Below are 22049 nucleotides of genomic sequence, written 5' to 3' on the forward strand. Positions count from 1 at the left end.
GACCATCACGTCTGTCCAAAGGAACAATTCTGTATATGTTTCAGACCCAAACTAACATAGTAATGATTATCCTAAATATTTCTCTAGACAACTATTTAATAACCAGGCTCCAAAGCAAGTAAAATTTTTAAAAATCTAACAAACCCCAAAATCAGTTGCAAAGTGAACAAGACTTTCTCACACTGATGGCAAAGTAAACTAATACCTTTACAGAAATCAACCTAGCAGTATGTCTCTTGTGATTTATTTAATCTTTAAAATATGCATATTCCTTGGGAATTCCCTGTTGGTCCAGTGGTTACGACTTGGCGCTTTCGCTGCTGTGGCCCAGGTTCAATCCTTGATCAGGGAACTAAGATCCCACAAGCCCCATGGCCAAAAATAAATAAATAAATATAAATAAAAATAAAATGTGCATATTCCTTGACCTAGACATTCCATTTCTAAGAATTCATACTAAAGATATAATTGTAAAAATTTACCCATAAGAATGTATATCAAAAAGTTATTTATAATAGACAATCAGTGGATACAATCTAAATGTCTAATAGAAACCTGGTTAAATAAATCATCTTTTACTCCTATGCTGGAATTCTCTAGAACCATTAAAAACATTTTAGAAAAAATCTTAATAACACCTAAAATATGTTCACAAAAAACATACATAATGCTTGCTTGCTTGTTCACAAAAGACATACATAATGCTTGTGTTGGGACTTCCCTGGGGGCGCAGTGGTGAGGCATCTGCCTGCCAGTGCAGGGGATACAGGTTCGAGCCCTGGTCCGGGAAGATCCCACATGCCGTGGAACAACTAAGCTCGTGCGCCACAACTACTGAAGCCTGCGCACCTAGAGCCCGTGCTCTGAAACAAGAGAAGCCACCGCAGTGAGAAGCTCATGCACCACAACAAAGAGTAGCCCCCACTCAGGCGCAACTAGAGAAAGCTCACGCACAGCAACAAAGACCCAACGCAGCCAAAAATAAATAAATAAATAAATTTAAAAAGAAAAAAAAAACCACTATGCTTTTATCTAGAAAAAAGGATAAGAAAGACATAAAATAAAATAAAAACAGGGTTTTCTAGTGGCAATTTGTATTCATTGGGCTATTTGGCATTTTTCAAATTTTCTGCACTGAAAATACTTTTAAAATCAGAATACAATTATTTTTTAAAATTTTTATTAAAAATCATTTCAGTATATTCTATCAATGCAAATTTACTGAGGTTGATAACTGTACTGTGGTTATGTAAAAGAATATCCTTATTCTCAGGAAATACACACTGAAGTATCTAGGAGTAAAGAATCATAATGTATTTAACTCATCTTCAAATATTTCCCCCCAAAATTGCACATATACAGAGTGAGAAAGGAAGGGAGGGAGGGAGGGGAGAAAGGATACTCCAACACGTGTCACTGTGCACGTTCACAAATGATAGAACAAATGTTCATGACAGGTAAATCTGGGTTAGGGTATTGGGGTGTTCTCTGTCCTATTTTTATTTTTGCAAACTTTATATTTAAAATTGTCATTTTAAAAATTCTTAATTAGGAATCTTTACAAAATTTCATCAGCAAACAAAGTATACTAACTTATATTACATGCTACAAATCTGGTTACTTTCCAATATGCTGAAATCCAACATTACCAAGAGTTTGTGTATTGGTAAGATTTAAATTAGATGGTAAAATGGAACCCATTCTCTATCCCCAAGAGAGAAGTCAGGTTACACTCTGATTGCAATACTATTATCTCTGCCACACTGGGCTGGGTTCTTAATTCCTCCTTTTAGTCATTTCCCTTTTTTTTGATTCAGTTCACTTCCCTTTTGAAGTCAGTTGAATAATTAGTGGGGAAAAAAGGTATAAAGGAATTTCATAAAATTTACCCAATGCAAAAGTTATTCCATTGCTCCCCTGAGACAGTTTGACTGTCTAGATCCAAACTCCATAAATGTAAATAAAAGAAATTATTGGAGTAATCAATTTTAGTCCCACTAATTGAGTGTTTTGATTGAGTAGTATAATTAAAAAATGAGGCTTCCCTGGTGGCGCAGTGGTTGAGAATCTGCCTGCTACTGCAGGGGACACGGGTTCGAGCCCTGGTCTGGGAAGATCCCACATGCCACGGAGCAACTGGGCCCGTGAGCCACACCTACTGAGCCTGCGCGTCTGGAGCCTGTGCTCCGCAACGAGAGGCCGCGACAGTGAGAGGCCCGTGCACCGCGATGAAGAGTGGTCCCCGCTTGCCGCAACTAGAGAAAGCCCTCGCACAGAAACGAAGACCCAACACAGCCAAAAATAAATATATATAAATAAATAAATAAATAAAAGATTTAAAAAAAAAAAAAAAATGAGAAGCTGGCAGTCTGTTAATTATTGCTCCGACTCTAACATGTCCCTAGATGACATTTGTTACTGGTATCTTACATTAAATCTGGAAATATTGGCATATGGTTAACTCATTAAAATCAATTACTACTTCCATAAATTGATAATATAAACTAAAATATGAACCATTCAATGAGCTATCTTTAAAAGACTGTTTACTTCAAAGCATGTAGCTTACAAAAACATACCCTCTGAAAATAATCTGTCATCATATTGATTATTAAAAGCACAGGGTTTTCAAAAACATAGGTTAAGATGAGAGAGATTAAAAATTACAGTGAATAATTAGGATATAAAAACATGTTTCCATACCGATGGCAAAGATCCTGGAGGCATCTGGTACATCTGAACAGGGGGTCCAGAGGGCGGGGGATGGGTAGGATGGGCTGGTGTCTGGCACTGCTGCAGCTGTGGTGGTGCAATATAAGGATTAGCCCTGCTGCTTACAGCTGTGTGGCGATATGGATTGTATCCTTGTTGGGGCGTTCCTTGGGGTGGGCTCCCAAAATTTGAAGGAGGGAGACTACTAGGCTGAGAAGGCAGGTAAGTATTTATTCCCATTTGTGAAGCAGCTGGAGCACCATATTGAGCCTTCGAAATGGATGGTGAAAATGCATTCGACATATCTTGGGATCCGGTTGTAAAAGGGAGAGCAGCTGGGGGCTTGGAGAATGCTGATTGTCCAGCCGATGTTGCTGCAGTTGTTAACGGTGACTGTCCAATATTCCCAAAAGGATCACTACTGCTTGATACCTGAGAGAAGTAACTAAATGTCTGTGGGGTAGACGTGTGAGCAGAAGTCTGACCAAGGAAGCTGTCCTCCTCACCCACATCTGTGGAATCCTCTGAAAGGGAACAGAAGGGTACATGGTTTAAAGGTACGCCATCACTCTGTAGATAAGATTCTATACTGCAGATCTAGCAATTATACCTCTTATTTTGTTGTTCAAACTTACATTTCTGCATTAAAGACAATAACGAAAAACTTTTTTTTTTCTTTGAAATAAAAAACTAGAAAACATGAATAAGAAACAAGAGGGAAAAATACTAACTCATTCATAAGTTCACCTCCCAGAGACAATCACTGTTAACACGGTTAATATTTTGATACATACCTTTCCACACTTTTAAAATAAATATAAAGTTATATACTATTTATTTTGTAGATATGTATAAATTATGTAGGCATATATATATGTATATAGGAGAAGGTTTTAAAAATGGAAACAAAATCTACACTCCTAGTTTTACATGTTATTTTGAATGCTGTTTTTTCCTGGTAAGAAACAATTCAAATACTGTTCTGCTACCCAAATACACAAAACTTTATTTCTACAGTAAGGACAAGAAACTAAAGTACAGATATTAACTCTGTTGACAACAAGGGGTGTGTCAGGGCTCTTACCTACAAAGCACTCATTATATAAGTGAACATGTGGTATTTGTATTCCTGAGGCAAAGTAGGTCAACCATTAATTGCCATCCCTAAAACCACACAGTATCACAACCAGATAGTCATTAGAGAATGCCAAATCACTGGAAAAGTCATTTTCTAACTAAGGGAAGTTCTCCTCACTTCCCTTTGCCCAACGTGATCGTCACTGTGGGTATTATTAGCACCAAACTATTTATCCTCTCTTCTGCTACCAAGTCGCAAAATATTGATAAAAACATTTTCCTTCTACATGGCCTCAAAAGTTCAGTCTGGGCTTCCCTGGTGGTGCAGTGGTTAAGAATCCGTCTGCCAATGCAGGGGGCATGGGTTCGAGCCCTGGTCTGGGAAGATCCCACATGCCGCGGAGCAACTAAGCCCGCACACCACAACTACTGAGCCTGCGCTCTAGAGCCCACGAGCCACAACTACTGAAGCCTGTGTGCCACAACTACTGAAGCCTATGCACCTAGAGTCCGTGCTCCGCAACAAGAGAAGCCACCGCAACGAGAAGCCCACGCACTGCAACAAGTAGCCCGCATTCACCGCAACTAGAGAAAGCCCACGCAGCAACAAAGACCTGACTCAGCCATACATACATACATACATACATACATAAATAAACAGAAATAAAAAAGCCCAGTCTACCTTTCCTCAGGAAACTTTTAGGAGGCCTTAGCTTCTAACATTGTCTTCCTCTTCCTAATCTTTTCCTTCTCCCATCTCATTCCCTCTCATCTCCAATTCCCTCTTATCTCCCACTGCTGGAGGCATAGAGCAGATCAGAAGGGTGGACCCTCTCCCAGCACACAGGCACACTGGTCCCTGCCCTTGAGACCTGCCAAAGGGTGGCCTTTCAAGCTCTGAGCTCCTTCTTGACCTCTGCTGAATGAGGCCTTCAGCTCTTAGGCTGCTCTCATTATATTTCACAGACATCAATTTAACTGAGATACTCCACTATTCAAAATACTCCTCTGAGTTGTTTCTTTGTAACTAAAAGTATCTTCCTGCACAAGGCCCCCTGTCTGCTTATATCCTTCTACTTTTCTGATACATTTCTGATTCCTACCCTCTCTTTTCAGTCACATGAACCTCACTTGGACTCAGATTTCTTAGTTGATGTCTTAACATCTAAAAACAGAGGAAAAAACCTCTGTGGTATATTTCATCCTTTAAGACAACTTGGGATCAACCTGATCCAAGAAACTTTTTTCTGATTAGCATCAATTACAAACAAAATACTGATCTCAACAAGCTGCCAGCCTCACCTCAGGGGCACTTTCTAATTACATGTGGACACATCTGGTATCGAGACCCATAACTTTAATGAGCACCTGTATACGTGTGATACTCCCAACTCTGTCTCAAACTGAGACTGATCTTATGTGTCCCAGAACCTATTTTCCAACTGCCTCCTCAATACTTTTTGGCAGGTTCAGCCACATGTACCTCAGACTTAGTAAGCCTGAACTGAATCTGTCATCTTAACTGTCCCCCTTCATGTGCTCCGTTTACACATCTCACTAACCTCAACAGATGTCTGCCAACATCCATCCAGACACTCAAACCAGAAACCTGCTCTCTCAGACCGCTCCCTCTCTCTCACACCCTTCATTTAATCATTCAGATCCTCATTAAAGAAATATGTACACAGTATCCATTATATGCCAGGTGGTGCTATGTCTTGGGGCTGAAACTGAACAAAGAGAAGGGGACTCTGCACTGCACAGCCTGGACCCCCCTGAGTCACTAAGTCCCAACAATTTGACGGTGTAACAACCTCTCGTATCTGTTCCCTGCTCTTCACACCCAGCGTGGCTGACCAGGGCTAGAGTGCCACCGGCTCCTGCCTGACTCACAGTGGCTTCCAGATCGGCCGCTCTTGCCACGGTCAGCTTCACTCTGGTGCAATCTCAGAAAACTCCAGTCTTTCTGAAACACACCTCTAATCCCACTACCTTGTTTAGAACCCTTCAAGGGCACCCCCCACACCCCACAGGGTAAACTACAAACTCCTCAGTGTGGTGTCTGAGGCCCTTCATGATCTGGGCCCTGCTGACCACTTGAAGCACTCCCCTGCATTCACTCTAGTCACATGGAGGGGTGCAGGGGGGGAGGGACGGGGCGAGAGGGAAAGAGAGGGGGAGGGAGAGAGAATGTGAGCACCTACCACCAAATCCCACCAAATCAGCAGGTTTCTCTCACACCTCCAGACTCTCACATGTCTGTCTCCCCAGACTCCCTAATTTCTATGTATCCTTTAATATTCAGCTCAAGAACTGCCTCCTCTGTGAGGTCCTGAAGGCCTGAGGGATGTCCTCTCCCTGGTCAGCCAGCCTGACAGCCACAGCTCTCACAGCAGCCTATCAATCCCTCTTTCCAGCCATCATAAACCTATATCACAATTACTTACACAGCTGGGTACATTGTGTCTGTATATACTGTGCAGTCGTTGAGGGCAATGCTATCTGCTCCTCTGTGTCTCCCTGACATCAGGAACAGGGCCTGGCAAACAGAAGCTGCTCAATCCAGGTTTGTGGAATGAATGAAATTGCTTCCTATGTGTCTCTTTCACTGACATGATTAACCGTTGCTTCCAACCGTTGCTTCCAATGTGTTCTCCTTTTGTCTCTGGAAATTATCTGAATGGGTTTCTAATGATCAAATCTTTTTTAAAGGTAGAAAAATATTTGTTACAGAATTTTAGCTCTAAAAAGTATTAATTTTCTTATTAAAAAAATAAACCAGGGCTTCCCTGGTGGCGCAGTGGTTGAGAGTCTGCCTGCCAATGCAGGGGACACGGGTTAGAGCCCTGGTCTGGGAGGATCCCATATGCCGCGGAGCGACTGGGCCCGTGAGCCACAACTACTGAGCCTGCGCGTCTGGAGCCTGTGCTCCGCAACAAGAGAGGCCACGATAGTGAGAGGCCCGCGCACCGCGATGAAGAGTGGCCCCTGCTTGCCGCAACTAGAGAAAGCCCTCGCACAGAAACGAAGACCCAACACAGCCATAAATAAATAAATAAATTAATTAAATAATAATAAATAAATAAATAAATAAATAAACCATCTCCAAGAAACAATAGTTTTCAAGACAGGTAAGTTATCCTGTGCTTGGCAATGAAGATGTTTAGCATTTACTGACAGTAACAGACACAAACAAATTATATAGCAAGGAAGATGGGCATGAACTAAACATCTGTGAAGCAGAGGATGACATGAAAACCCCATGCACAGCCTTATTTATTCCTGCAACCTCCCAAAGCATTCTGCTCTAGCCATGCTAGTCCTCCACCAAAAATGGCAATGGTGAACCTTTCAGCCACACTATCACAACAAGACATACATATTCCTGACTACCACCCTTTCATTCATTCAACAAGTTTCTATTGAAAAATCGGTCTACAGCATACCAGGCACTATTCTAGGCATAAGTTCCTGCTCTCATGGAGCTTACATGCTAGTGGGATAAGATAAACAAATATGGGACTTCCCTGGTGGCACAGTGGTTAAGAATCCACTTGCCAACGCAGGGGACAAGGGTTCGATCCCTGGTCCAGGAAGATCTCACATGCCACGGAGCAACTAAGCCCGTGTGCCACAACTACTGAAGCCCGTGCGCCTAGAGCCCGCGCTCTGCAACAAGAGAAGCCACAACGAGAAGCCCGCACACCACAACAAAGAGTAGCCCCTGCTCACCATAACTAGAGAAAGCCCGCGCGCAGCAATGAAGACCCAATGCAGCCAAAAATAAAGAGTAAAATAAATTAAAAATTTAAAAAAAGATAAACAAATATTTGTACATGTCAGGTGGTGATAAGTACCAAGAAGAAACATAACACAAAGGAAGGGGAACCATCATGTATTGTCTCCGATTTGCCCTTCTTCACTTCTCCATGAAACTTTCCTCAGTCCTCCAAACAAGAATAAATTATTCAACAGGAAAATATTCAACATTTACTGAGGATCTATGTGCTAGGCACTAAACAAGATCCTAGAAATAAAAAGGTAAATAAGTTATAGCTGCAAACTTCAAGAAGCTCACAGTCCAAATAGAGAGGCAGACATGTTTATTTCACAAACATTTATATAACACTATGTGCCAGGCACTATATTCAGTGCTTTACAAAAGTCAGTTCACTTCTCATCACAGCCCCTATGGAAAATGAAGAACAGAGAGGTAAAGTAACATGCCTGAGGTCACACAGCAAGTTACTGGCAGGGCTAGGGCTGAAATACAGTCTGTGCTCCTAAACACCAGCTCTGGGTTATGCCACGTAATCGTTAAAAAGCAATCTCCCTAGACAATAATAAAGATATGTACAAAGTGCTAAGGTGCACACAGGAGTAGGGACTTGAGAACAAGCAAGGGCTCCTTAGAGAAAATGATGCACCGCCTTGAAAGATGGCTGCGTTCTGTACCTCTACTTTGCAAATATTACGTGTCTATCCTAAGAGATATCCTACAGTATCCTAGGAGAGGAGGAGGCACTGTCTAATTTTTTTGCATTCCCTGCAAGCACCTGGCACACCAGGAGGTGTTCAACAAAAATCTGTGGAATGCCAGCTGAGGAGTGTCCAGCACTGGGAACAGTTTCTTCCACGAAGAGCTTGGCCCCCGTCCCCAACATCCCAAAGTCCTCAGGCCACTCAAACCTGGCCACTGATGGCCCTGGCAAGGTACCAGAGGGTCGGGTCCAGGCACAAGGAAAACCTCCCGTCCGACCCTCGCCACCCCCCGCCGCCCGCCCACCTCCCCGCACACACTTGCCCCACCGGATCCTCATCTCCTTACTACCTCCAGGCAAGAGCAGGGAGGCCGAGGCAGCGGCAGCCTGGGTGACTGGGATAAAGGGCACGTTGAAGCTGAACTCCGTGGCCGAGGAGGAGAAAAGTAAGTTAGTGCCCGACGAGGAGGTGGAAGCGGCGCCTCCGCCACCGTTAGGTTTCCTCTCAGCCATGGCTGCGGCCCACCTTCCGTTACACGTCTACTGGGGGCCGGTGCGGAACCACCAGCCGGAAACCGGTCACGGTCGGGGCCAACACACTTCCGCACTTGCGCACAAGGGCCGGAACTCCGGACGGCTGGTCAGCCTCCCTCTGCTTTCTCCTACGAGGCTGCCAGGAACCAACATGGCGGCGCAGGCTTCACGCCCGGCTCCTAGCACGTGACACCCTCGGCCACTGCCGGGGCCGGACGGGAGGCAGAGGTGGAGGCCGCGACTGGGGCTGAAGCGTGGGAGAGGGAGGGCTGCTGGTTGTGAATCAAAGTACGAATCGGCACTGAAAATCTCGGGTTTCGGGGGGCTCTCTAGGCTTCCTAAAAGTACCCACAGAAGCGTCTAACTAGATAAAATTTTGGAGGAACAGCGAAAGCCCGCAGGCGCAGGTATCAGAGTGCTAGCTGCAGACAGGGAGGAAAAGGTGTGTGGGCCATTTGCAGCTTAAGTCTAGCCAAACTCACCAATTGTAACCAAACACCCGCATCTAACGCGCCCACGTCGTTTTGGACTGAATTGAACTCTTGTCATTCACCCAGAAATAGAAATGGTAGAACTTTTGAAGTTTTTAAGCCACAGGGAAGAAAAAAAAGTTTAAAAGAGAAACCAGGGAATTGACATTTAAAATAGGCGTGTGGGGGCTTCCTTGGTGGCTCAGTGGTTGAGAATCTTCCTGCCAGTGTAGGAGACGCGGGTTCGATCCCTGGTCTGGGAGGATCCCACGTGCCGCGGAGCAACTAGGCCCGTGAGCCACAATTACTGAGCCTGCGCGTCTGGAGCCTGTGCTCCGCCACAAGAGAGGCCGCGATAGTGAGAGGCCCGCGCACCGCGATGAAGAGTGGCCCACGCTTGCCACACTAGAGAAAGCCCTCGCGCAGAAGCGAAGACCCAACACAGCCATAAAAAAAAAAAAAATTTAAATAGGCGTGTGACTTTTTTAATAGTTTTCTACACCTGTGTAAAATAATCTGACTAGTTTAATCCTAAAATGCACTATGGATAATTTGGATATAATTGTCATCTTTCACATAGAGATTATGAAAGAAAAAATAACAGATAATCAACTTCTTGGAGGGTGGGAGAGGGATAGAAGAAACCCAAAAGAAGCTTTCAAATAATGAAACTACCCTCTCCCCCAGCTGTTCACACCTATATAGTATCTGTTTATTTATTAATAAAACAACTAGTATGCTTACTGTCAAAACAAAACAAAAACAAAGCCAGATACTAGTTTAAACCAATAAGGATAGATTTTTATTGCGTTAAGGAAGTGGGTTCGTCGTGAACTGAACTTCCCCAAAACAAAAGGCTGGAGATTTTAAAGACTGGCGTGTGCTAAGGCAAAGGCATTGAAGAGTGCCAAGGGGTGTTGGTCCATGTGACCGGGTTTGTTAATTGGCACTTATATGGAGCAGAAATTAACTTCTCATATCTTTATGACATGCAGTGGTACAAGTTAGAGCAAGGTACCCACTAGGCTGGGAGGAGACAGCTCTCAGGTCCTTGAGAAGGCAGTTCTGGGTGACAAAAGATTTATATCCCAAAGGGGTGGAGAAAGGATTTATAATCGCAAGCTTTCTAAAGTAACTGCTTTAAGGGAGGGTCAGGGCCTATATGCCTATCACCTGCTTTGGGTTGGAAGAAACAGTAAATTCTCCTGGCAGTGTTGAGCTTTCTCAGGCAGGCATTTTAACCTGAACCTCAGGGTTCATCCTGGGGACATGGCCTTAAGCTGTTGGTAGCCATTCTAGAGTTTGGTCAAGGGGGTCTTTGTCATTACTACGGGTGGTCGAAGCAGTACACTAAACACTGGGGGTACCATGGTATACAAGATAGACACAGGACCTTTCCTTCTTGGAGCTTATAATCTGGTCAGGAAGACAGACAACTAAACACATAATAACAATAAACTAAAGTGTGATGAAAGTAATAATGTAGAATTTCTCAAAGTGTGTTGTGTGGAATATTGACACCATCAGGAGAGGGAGGTGTAACCCTTTAAGGGGAGGGGTAGCAAGTATTTAGAACAATCAGACCATCAACAAAGGACCTACTTCGTCTGGAGTGACATGAAAGGCTTTCCTGAAGAAGAAATATTAAAGTTGACACCTGAAAGCCGATGAGTAGAAGTTAACCGGAAAAGCTTGGAGGAGAGGGACCGGAAGAAGTGGTGAGAGACAATTACAGATAAAGTTACAGTATGTAGGGATACCTTAAGATGCCATATTTGAATGTTAAAAGAAATATGGGTTACAGCATGGCTGGAGCCTAGTGAGCAACTGGGAGAAAACTGGGAGATAAGAATGAAAAGTAGACCAAGGCCAGATGATACAGGGTCCTTACAAGTTAAAAGCAAAAGAGACTGAAAGAAGGATTTAAAGGAAGGTGGAGAAATAACATTTGCTCTGTAGAAAGTTCACTCTGTCTTCAGTGTAATAAAATAGATAAGGAAAGAGCAAGCCTCGGGAGCAGGAAGAACAGTTGGCAGACTGCTGCAGTGGACCAGCTGAGCAATGATGGTGGCTCAAATTAGAGCGATTGGAGTAGGAATGAACAGAAATAGGAGTAATTTCCGGGGAAAGATGTCAGATTGAACAGCTGTATCTTCATTTTCTTCTTCCTGAAGCTCTGTGGAAAACACAGATGGATTTGCTTGTTTTTTTTAGGCATAAACCCATAAGGATGAGGAGAATGGGAGAAGATTTGGCAGCAACAAGATTTTGGAAGGCACCAAAAAAATAGGCAAGTAGTAGATGATTTAGCAAACCAGTAATGGGGGAAGCTCAAAGGCAACATTATTTGCACCACAGGATCACCAAAAGATTTAGGACCTGATAACCTCAGGCACCTCTGGAAGTGGCAGTCCAGTGGAAGAGAGAGGTCCTATAATTAGGAGGATTGGTTAAAACTGTTTAAGAAACAGATCCCCTCCCCCACTCTCAGTAACTGGACTATTGACCATCCCCCTTAAAGGAAAAAGGCTGAGTTTTCCCTTCTGGAGAGGGTAAAACAAAAGGAAGATTAAGCAAATACATACATACTGAGTAATAAAACACCCTGTTCCACAAAGCCAGCCCAGTTTCTTCACTCAGCTCCAAAAACACTAGCTGCCGGGTCTTCAACCTCTAGGCAGGAGATTAGAAGCATCTTGCTGGGGTCAGGGAATAAAAGATCTAGAGAGAATTACATCTGGGTTTCCCAATGAGACAGCCCAGAGCAGAATCGCCCCATAATTAAGCTCACAATCAACAAGCCCCAGAACACACCCTCCACTAACCCAAGAACCTCTTCTTTGTCACTGATTTGGACCTCTGGCCCCAGCTCGGCTCACAATGGACCCTAAGTGCTCCTGAGCCACTGGTGGCTCCTGTGCCTATTGTAGCTCCTGCAAATGCACCTCCTGCAAGAGCTGCTGCCCCTGCTGCCCCGTGAGATGTGCCAAGTGTGCCCAGGGCTGCGTCTGCAAAGGGGCCTCGGATGAGGGCAGCTGCTGCACCCAAGGTTGCGAAAGCCTGCTCCCAGGTGTAAATAGAACAACGTGTGCGAACCTGCACTTAATATTTGTTTCCTACTACCCTGACTAGCTTGCTACATTCCTATTTCCATGAAATACTTGTATGAAAATAAACTCATCTAGACAAAAAACCAGCAAGACCCATGTATATGCTCTGAGCTCCCAATCACCTTTTTAGTCCCCACGCTTTTTGTTTTGTTCAGATATTCATTCAGCAAATCTTATTATGTGAACCTGCTCCTATGCCAGACACGGGAGATACAAGAGTGGACAAATGGGCAGAGCCGTGACAGTTCACACTCTAGGGGACAGCCACCCTCTCTTGTCTTCCATACTCACCTCCACCTGGCAAGGCTGGTGAACGGGGAGGATGAGACACAGGTGACTGAAGGGAAAGTGTGCTAATTTCTGATTCAGGGAACACAGTGGAACAGGAGGACAAACTGGAACCTAAAAATGGAGATGCCCGGCCATTAGATATACGGCTCTGAAACTGAAGAAAGAAGTCCAGGCTTAAAATGAGATGTAGGAGGCATCAGCTCACATGTACGTGATTCAGAAATTGTGGGAAAAGAGCCTCGTGTTCTGTCACTGTCAGAAATGGCCACTCTTTTGGAGGAAGGTTTGTGTTGCTTTCTGTACAAGGTGATGTGCTGGGCACCAAGTCAGGTTGACAGGTGTGATCAGAAAAAGCACAGGTGGGAGGTAGTCCCCATACTTTAAATACGATTACCACATAGTCAAGAAGATTCTTTAACCTGGAAGATAGTGATTCAAATAAGACCCACAAAAGGAACGGGAAATGGCAATTTAGAAGAAATTACCGACACAGGAAGGCAAGAACTTTCAAAAATCTATCAATAATATCTTCAGAGGGATCTGCAACCAAGAAACAAGATCAGGGTGACGTTTAAGAAAGAAAAGAAAAGAAATATTTAGGGAACAAAAAAGTCAGTAGAAGGAAAATGAATACAAGGAAATTTCTCAAAAAGTAAAGCAAAAAAACAAACAGATGGAAGCTAGGAGAGAAACCTAAGAAAATTAGATTGCCATGCAAGAAAATCCAATATCTGAATTTTAAGAGCTCTGCTAAGAGAGACAGAAAGTACAGGGGAGGGAATCATCAAGGAAAAAAAAATTTTTTTTAATTCCCAGAAATGAAGTATACAAGTTTCTAATTGGTACCCAGCACAATAGTTGAAAACATACATACTGGAGCATTGGAGACAAAGATCCCTTAAGGTTCCAGAAGGATAAAAACAGGTCAAATGCAAAGAAATTCAGCTCCCAAAATACCCCTCTCAAGCACACTTTCTAAGAAAATATGAAGGACTTGCTCCACCAAAAATAAAAGAATAAGGCTAAGAAAGTCTTCCTATGGGGGATGCAGGTAACATGATATCCAACACAGGTGTACAGGGGAATTCAAGCAAATTCCCAAACAAAAAGACCCCAAAATGCAAGGGCTCAAACAAATGTTCGTGTCTCACTCACACAAAAGTACATGTTGGTGACCAGCTTTTGTCTTCAACATGGGGCTTCTGAGGCTGCTCAAGTTGTTGCCACCCAAGGAAGTCGGAAGGGGTCAGGGCAGTTCAGGGAGAAATGTCCCATCTTAACAAGTGAGACAGAAGTTGCACACATCACTTTTGTTCACATTCCACTAGTGTGAACTTCGACAAAACGCACTCCTTTCGGGTGCGAGAAGAGCTGGAAAATACACTCCCCACCTGGGTACCCACATCGTAACTACACTTCTGTAACTATGGAGGAAGAAGATTTTGGTGGGCAAATGGCAATTGCCATGGCAGTCTGTCCCTCTGGCCATCATGTACCCACCCTTATTCCCAAATAGAACATACTCATGCCCCAAGGGTGGTAACCAGCTTCATCCAGCTTAAAAGTCCAGGATCTCTAGGCAGCTCAGCCCGTTCCAATGAGTCTGGATGTGGTTCCTCAGGAGCTACGACTATAAGACACCCAATAGACAGTTGTGGAGCAAACACCGGGTAACTGCAATGGAGACTCCCACTGGGAAAAAAAGAGGAATGGAAAACACAGTAATCACGGTTCCATAGAAATAATTGAATCCTGCTAGGCATAAATTGAAAATACTCCTTGCCCTGACAGTGGAGAATGTTTGTGGTTAGTCCTGACTGTCTTTGGTTTGGTCCTCTGTAAATAACTCCGCAGTCCACAGTTCTTCCTGGCCCTGGCTTTGCCCTCTGGGGGGTTTCTCCTTAACCATGGTCATCCAAGGCCATATGTTAAGTAGCACTGGGAAGCATGTCCTCTTTGGGGGCTGTACAGCTTTGGCAATTTACTTCCTGTTGGTATGAGTTTGGGGCCTGAGACTTGCTTTCAGGCTTGAACAGTTGCAGACTTTTTCAGGCCAGGCTCCTGGTTTTTTATTTCCAATAACTTCCATGTCTGACCTGAGCTCTTTTTTCTCTCAGCCTAACGCTGGTTAACTTGAGGTCATCTGAAACCAGGCTACAACCTTGATCTGATCTTTGCCACAGGGCTAGATTCTCTAGTTTACCTGAGAAGTCTTAAAGGACCCTTGAAAATACCTTTGAGTGAATCCTCCTAGGGTTTGAATACCGAATTGATTGGTTTTTCCAATCCTGGAAGGCCCCAATTTCTCCTATGCTGCCTAATCTGGTAGCAGTGGCCACCTGTGGCTATTGATCATTAGAAATGTGGCTGTCTGGGGCTTCCCTGCTGGCGTAGTGGTTGAGAGTCAGCCTGCCAATGCAGGGGACACAGGTTCGAGCCCTGGTCTGGGAAGATCCCACATGCCACGGAGCGACTAGGCCCGTGAGCCACAATTGCTGAGCCTGCGCATCTGCAGCCTGTGCTCCACAACAAGAGAGGCCGCGATAGTGAGAGGCCCGCGCACCGCGATGAAGAGTGGCCCCCACTTGCTGCAACTGGAGAAAGCCCTCGCACAGAAACGAAGACGCAACACAGCCATAAATAAATAAATAAATAAATAATAAACCCAAAGTTTAAAAAAAAAAGAAAACTAAATTGAAGCGTTTCCACCTACATTAAAAAAAAAAAAAAAAAAGAAAGAAATGTGGCTGTCTGAATTGAGATGTGCTATAAGTGTAAAATACACTCCGGATTTTGAAGAATTAATTTAAAAAAAAGATTCATAGTCTTCATATGGATTATTTGTTCAAATTATAATATTTTTATATGTTGGGTTAAATATTTTATTAAAATTAGTGTTACCTGTTTTTTACTTTTTTAAATTTAACTTTTAAGTTACATACGTGGCTTGCAAGGTATATCTGAGAGACTGAATACACAAACAGTGGCCAGACCATATTTAACAATAGAACCTGTATCCTCTGACAGTAGAGCAATTGGTTCACAAAGGTCAGGACTTGGTTGATGAGTGCCAACTTTCCTATTTGTTTCCTTCACTCCCCAGAAAACAGAAATGGTTAAGAAATTCCTCCTTGGGAATTCCCTGGCGGTTCAGTGGTTAGGACTCGGCGCTTTCACTGCAGGGGCCCAGGTTCGATCCCTGGTCTGGGAACTAAGATCCTGCAAGTCATGGGGGCAAGGCAAAAAAAAAAAAAAAAATTCCTGATCCCTTTAGTATTCTAAGAAAGGGCTTACTGTAAAGGACCACCTTGCTCTTGCACATTCCAAAATAAGACTCACCCCTCCCCATCCTCAATGACTCCCTTGTTTTATAAAACCTCAAATTTTACCCCTCTTCTTTAAAAATGTCCTGAATGCGTGTTCTCCCTATTGCAACAGGCTGAATAAAATCATCTCCTTCATTGCCTGAGGCATTTTGTCTTTCACCTATTGTCATCCACTATCCAACCACGAAACTAGGGCCACATTATTTTCTATTTGTTACGACAGCACACCACTTCTGATAATACTTTTGGTATTATTTAGAGTAATGCTAGCAGCTGTTAAGAAAGAGATCTCGGAATGCAATGTTCCTATAAAAATCCAGGCTGACTTTAGCACAAGGTCATTCTAGTAATCACCATCCCATCCATCAGGAAGGAGCAAAGAACATATCCAGGGCCAAAGGTTTAAGAAATTGAAGTGGAAGTTCCAGAAGTCACATTCCCTCATGTTTCTTTGGTAAACCTAATCACACAGCCCTACCTAGCATCAAAGAAGGCGGGGAAATGTAGTCCCTAGCCAGGCAACCAACCTCAGCTACACTTCTGTAGCTAGGAAATGCAGTTCTTCCCTGGGAAAACTTTATATAGCCCTGGAAGGAGAGAACAGACTTTTTTCAAAGTCTCAATGAACAGATGAATCCTAAACAAGAGTTAGGATAATGGTGGTAGAAGATCCTAAGAAGTAGAAGGCAACAAAGGCCAGATTGGAATAGGAAAAAGGGCTTTGGGAAAGATGTCCAAGAAAATAAAGTATATAAAATACCTGATGTGTCTAAATATCTAGAGAGGAGATTTGGCAATTGATGGAAAGTGTGCATTATCCATTCAGCAAATATTTATTGAGCATCTATGATGTCAGACATTGTTCTAGGTGCCGGGGAACAAGACAGCATACAAATACCAAAATCATTGCTTTAAGGATCTGGTGGAAATTTTAGTGCAGCTGAGGCTGAATTTGTGATAAGTATATAGAAAACAAGCAAATGTTTAAAAGAAACTTTTACCCCATCCTGAGGCAACTACATTCAATTCTTTCTGCTGATTCTTTCTGTATTTCTAATATTTTTAAATTAACATGATTACATGTCACTTCTGTTCCTTTTTTTCTCCTTTGCATTATGTGTTGACTTCCCAGATGAAAGATGAGGATTTTGCTCTTCTTGGTCTTCTTTGTCCTTATCACATATATGAATCCTATATATCCTCATCCCTCTAGCCTCCTAAAGTTAAATTATATGGACTGCCCTGGTGGTGCAGTGGATAAGACTCCGGGCTCCCAATGCAGGGGGCCCGGGTTCGATCCCTGGTCAGGGAACTGGATCCCACATGCATGCCGCAACTAAGAGTTTGCATGCCACAACTAAGAAGCCTGCCTGCCACACTTAAGACCCGGTGCAACCAAATAAATAAATAAAAAAATATTTTAAAAAATTATAATGTTGGTTAGATTAATATTCAAATTGTAACATTATTATGCTATTTAAACACTATTGATAGCCATGTCATGCAATAAATTGTGATTCTTTTAATTTTCTATTCAAGTTTTTGTTTTCCTAGCTTTAAGGCTTGGAACACTTTTCCCTCACACTTTTCACCTAGCTAACTCTTATTTATCTTTCAAGTCCCAGTGTAAATGTCACATTTTCAGGAAATCCCTGAAGGATCCTTTCCCCACAAGTCTCCCTCACTAGAATACATAGTGCTGTTCATTCCTCTTATAGAACTTCACTTTTTCTTGCCTGGCACCTATCATGGTTGTAAATGAATAGTTATTTAGTAATAAGTCTCTCACTGAACCGTATGTACCACGAAGGCAGGGATGGTATCTCCCTTTTTCACCCCAGTATTTCCAATGCCTTCGGTAATTACTTGTAGACAGGGTTACGTAATGTCCTCCTTAAAAATACGGACTTGGGGTGGGGGCAGAAGTGTGATTACCAGTGGTGGGAAGAGAAAACTTGCCATAGAGAAGTACTCTCATGGACCTTCCCTTGGCCTTTTAAATTTTCATAACTATTAGTAGTGTCAAAACATCTTGCCACAGGAAAATTAGAGGGTGAAATTATTCACATTATAAAGTAATTACATTTCAGTAGAATCACAGTGTCTCTTTAAGTAAAATCTGAGCAATTGTTTGCTTACAAATAACTGAATACAGAGGTAGAAACCAAAAGCTTAAGTGTTACTAGCCACTGCTGAATTGGTATCCAGCTGCAATTTCATATAAAGTAAATCTGAAATTATCACAATTTAAAAGTAGATGTTCGAGACTTCCCTGGTGGTCTAGTGATTAAAAGTCTGTGCTTCCCATGCAGGGGGTAGGGGTTCGATCCCTGGTGGGGGAACTAAGGTCCCACATGCCCTGCCACGTGGCCAAAAAGTTAAATAAATTAATAAATAAAAGCAGATGTTCATGACATATATTTAATTTGTGTATTACTGGCCACAAAGCTAAAGAGGGGGTTTCTCCATTCAATACTAGGGACTTGGCAACCCCCTCTGTTCAATGAATGAATGAAAGAAGTGGTGGTAATGCCAAAAATTTGAAACAGCTTCCCCAAACTCACCAGAGCCACAGGTATGATACAGTACACCAGTCATAGTCATCCCTGGGTATTAGTTGCAAGGAGTTGGTTCCAGGACCCCACGGATATCTGTGGATGCTCAAGTCCCTTATATAAAATGGCAGAGAACAGTGGCCCTGGGTGACCGGCCCTCTATACCTGCAGTTTCCACATCTGCGGATTCAACCAACTTTCACCCCTGGATACCGGGTGCAGAATGTAATCGGTTCACGGTGACAGATACAAAATAACCCCTTTTGCCCTAAGGAAGGCTTGAGACCTGAGTTCAGGTTCTCCAGCTCCCCACTTTCTAGACTCCATTCAGATCCTTCCGTTAATACGCCGTATTTCAGCTGATGAGACTGGGATTTTCTCAGATATATTCCAGGCCTAGGGGCTGTTTCATTACAGAACTTGCATATTTCCCAAATTTCCTCATTCAAAGGTTACTGTTGACTTGATCTTTTGTGTGTGCTGATGCCACCGTCTTCATTCTGAGGGTGTCCTGACACACACGTCCTGTAGGAACCTCGCCAAAGCTCCTCGGCTGTTTCCGGCTTCTAGGCAGACACAGGCCAGGGTATGTTTTCACAGTTATGAACTTGCCTCTCAATTAGGAACTAGTCCCTCTGCAGTGCCTGAGATGACAGAAAGGGAGCTTGGGGTTTTTCAAAGTCCCCCTTATCTAAATGTACACCTTCCTCAGTGGGGTAAGACTTGATCCAGCTGAAGTAAAGTCACTACATAGGGTTTCGGGCAGGGAACCAGAAAAAAGAGTTGCCATCAGCAAAAAAAAAAAAAAAAAAAAAAAGGCACCAAGAGGACGCCATGAGGTGGGCGGACACCAAAGGCTGCTTTACACTCTAATTTTGCCCAGCGATAACTTTGAGGTCTCTTTGGGCTTGTGCTTTTGGGCTGTTGCAAAGCCTGTGCAAGGCCTCGCACTATAAATGTATAAACCGGACCTCGGGAGTTTCCCCCTTCGATCCTGCAGAGTGACACCCACCAAAACACCTCCCTCGGCCCGCGACGCCGGGCTCCGGATCCCGAGGCCACGCCTGCCCTTCCTTTCGCCCGTTTCTAAGATGGCGGCCGCCCTGCCGCCGCGGCCCCGCCCCTCCCCGGCCCGCCCCCCTCCCCCCAGCAGGCGCGCCCCGCCTCCCCGCCGCGGGACCGCGCAGCGCGCTCCCGCCGCCCCTCCCCGCGCGAGCTCCACCCAGGTCGCAGGCAGCGCGGTCGGCGGCGCCTATTTCCCGCCATTGTGCAAAGTGGAGGTTGGGGGCCCGCACGCGCCACCTGCCCGTCTCCGGCAGCGCCTCGTTGCCGCCGCCACAGCCGCCGTTCTCTGAGGCGCGGGGAGGCCGGGCGGCCCGCGCCGCGAGGCTCACCCTGCGTGGGAGGGCGCGGGCGAGAAGCGGCCGAGCCAGCGAAGAGGAGCAGCGGCGCGGGACGCCGGGCCGCGCCGGCTCCGGCCCGTCTGCGAGATGCCCTGTGGGGAGGATTGGCTCAGTCACCCGCTGGGGATCGTGCAGGGCTTCTTCGGTGAGTGGCGGCGCCGGGGGCGGGCCGGGGTGGCCGCCGAGTTGACGGAGCCCCGGGCCCGACCCCGCCGCGCGGCCCCACGCGGGGCTACCTCGAGGGCTCGCGCGGCCGAGACGGCCAGCCGGGCCTGCGCCGGCCGGCGTTCCACACCGCGGACTCCGGGCCGCGGCTTCCCGGGCCCGGCCGCAGGTGCCTCCCACCTGCCCGATTCGCGATTCGCAAGCGGCCAAGGTTACGCCGCGAGGAGCGAGCGGGCGGGCGGGCGGCCGTGATTGACGGCCTCGCTTCCCTTCGTGGCCCTGCTGGCGGCCCGAGCCCCGCGTGCGGCACAGCTCGGAGGGGCCCTTGAACCTTCGCGAGGGCCGGCGGAGATGGGGTGAAGGAAAAGCACTTTGCCTAGGGGAAGCCTGCAGGATATTTCAAAACTTCCGGTGTGTCGGGGGAGTGCTCGCTCCCTCGCAGCAGAAGTTGGCTCTAACTCCTGTATTACACACATCCTCTCTTTTCGAGATAAGATTTAGTGTAACAGCTTAATTTTTCTTTTAGGATGCCTTTAAAACCAGCCCAGTCTCCATCTCCTCTTGTGCCAGAGGTAGCAAGAAATGTTGAACTACTCAAACGCGCTCCTACATAGAAAGAGCTTAGGATGTGGCAGGCAAGCTTAGTAAATTTTAGCTGCAATTATTGTTAATGCCACTTTTCTGCTACGGAAAATTTAGGTTTGTTTGCAGTTAACTGGGCATTTTGGCCGCAACCCCCATGTCTTTTGCGCTTAGGAGTGGTGGACGCAAACCCGACCAGAAATCAGTGTGTTAGATCAGAACACCTGACGTGTCAGGAGGTAACTTAAACTTGTAGAGTGGCCTTCCTCACTTAAGACGTTGTGGGATATTAGTGAGAACGCCTATTAAGAAGCTCAGTAGTCCCCAGCAGCCAAAACCGATGGCAGAAAATGTATGTACTTCTTGCAGGAAAGGCTCACTCAGCAAATCTTCATTCATTTTCCTTATAATTTGAACTAGTTTAGTTAGCTGGTTTCCCAGGCTGAAACTAGAAGCAGCAAATTAGAAGAAGGCCTGGATAGGCAACCGGACTGTAGCCAGTGAACACCGACAACCTGATGAAGAAGAAATTTAAAACTATGTATATGTTGTTTAAAAAAATTTTTTTTTTGAATCACTGTATATCCATCAAGGGTGCTTTGAGGAAGGGGCATATATCTCTCCACTGAATCCTAGTAATTGATGTTCGTAATGAATACTGGAACCAATAATTGATTTCCAAAATAATGGCCCCAAAATGTGGAGTGAAGATTAAATTGCACAGTAGGTTTAAGAGGGTGCAGGGGCATAAATACTTTTTAGGAAAAATCTTTCAAAAGTAAGTTTTGGTGCTTAAAGGGTGAAGTTCCCGTTATTGATGTTTAGAAAATTTATTTTTGAGAAATACCCCTATCCTAGTCTTGCTGGATCAATGAGATGATTTTATATTTGGTATATATTTGAATGTATTTGTGTCAGATTTTGTCTCCTGCGTGTATGATCCTAAGAGGCAAACGACTCATTATAGTACAAAAGGTGTAATTTGGATATAAAATATTGGCTTCACAGTATTTTGTAAAGTTTGTGTAGTGTTGTGGGAACCGGGACCTTGTGGATGTGTTTCCCTCCAGAATGTCTTATTCTCATACAGGTTGTGTCTTACAGAGAAAACTAATACTTACAGTCATGATGTTTTTGTAGAAGCTGTTCTGATGTATAGTATATATTTTTGCTATATTTTCCTATCACTGTGAATATATTGAATAACTTTATCATAACAGCGTTTACAGGCATGTTTGTGTGAGAAGTAAGTGAGGCGTTAAACTTGTGGACTCTTTTTTGTTTAGTAGGAAATTGTTTTGAATCCATCTTTCCCCCAGATAGAAAAGGAATGCCCGTCTGTT

At 44.4% G+C, this 22049-nt stretch overlaps 2 protein-coding genes and 1 pseudogene across 5 annotated transcripts in view; 2 read left to right on the forward strand and 1 right to left on the reverse strand.

The window, feature by feature from the left end:
* SEC23IP (SEC23 interacting protein) overlaps window positions 1-8851 on the reverse strand; it is a 40953-nt gene extending 32102 nt beyond the window's left edge. For 2 of the 3 annotated variants that reach the window (XM_007173194.2, XM_007173193.2), the window contains exons 1-2: window positions 8621-8851; window positions 2704-3236 (exon numbers count right to left, since the gene is read on the reverse strand). In XM_007173194.2, the coding sequence (XP_007173256.2) occupies window positions 2704-3236; window positions 8621-8783 (696 nt within the window). In that variant the 5' untranslated portion in view covers window positions 8784-8851. The remainder of the gene's footprint in view (window positions 1-2703; window positions 3237-8620) is intronic. The other variant, XM_007173192.2, reaches the window with a different exon arrangement.
* Window positions 8852-12154: 3303 nt separating this feature from the next.
* On the forward strand, window positions 12155-12406 carry LOC130705071 (metallothionein-I, hippocampal-like; annotated as a pseudogene).
* A 7352-nt stretch (window positions 12407-19758) lies between these two features.
* Window positions 19759-22049, forward strand: part of MCMBP (minichromosome maintenance complex binding protein) — a 70578-nt gene continuing 68287 nt past the window's right edge. For both annotated transcript variants that reach the window (XM_057530345.1, XM_057530346.1), the window contains exon 1: window positions 19759-20104. In XM_057530345.1, coding sequence (XP_057386328.1) covers window positions 20047-20104 — 58 coding nt within the window. In that variant the 5' untranslated portion in view covers window positions 19759-20046. The remainder of the gene's footprint in view (window positions 20105-22049) is intronic.

This window comes from Balaenoptera acutorostrata, chromosome 16 (genome assembly GCF_949987535.1).
Source record: "Balaenoptera acutorostrata chromosome 16, mBalAcu1.1, whole genome shotgun sequence".
Lineage (NCBI taxonomy): Eukaryota > Metazoa > Chordata > Mammalia > Artiodactyla > Balaenopteridae > Balaenoptera > Balaenoptera acutorostrata.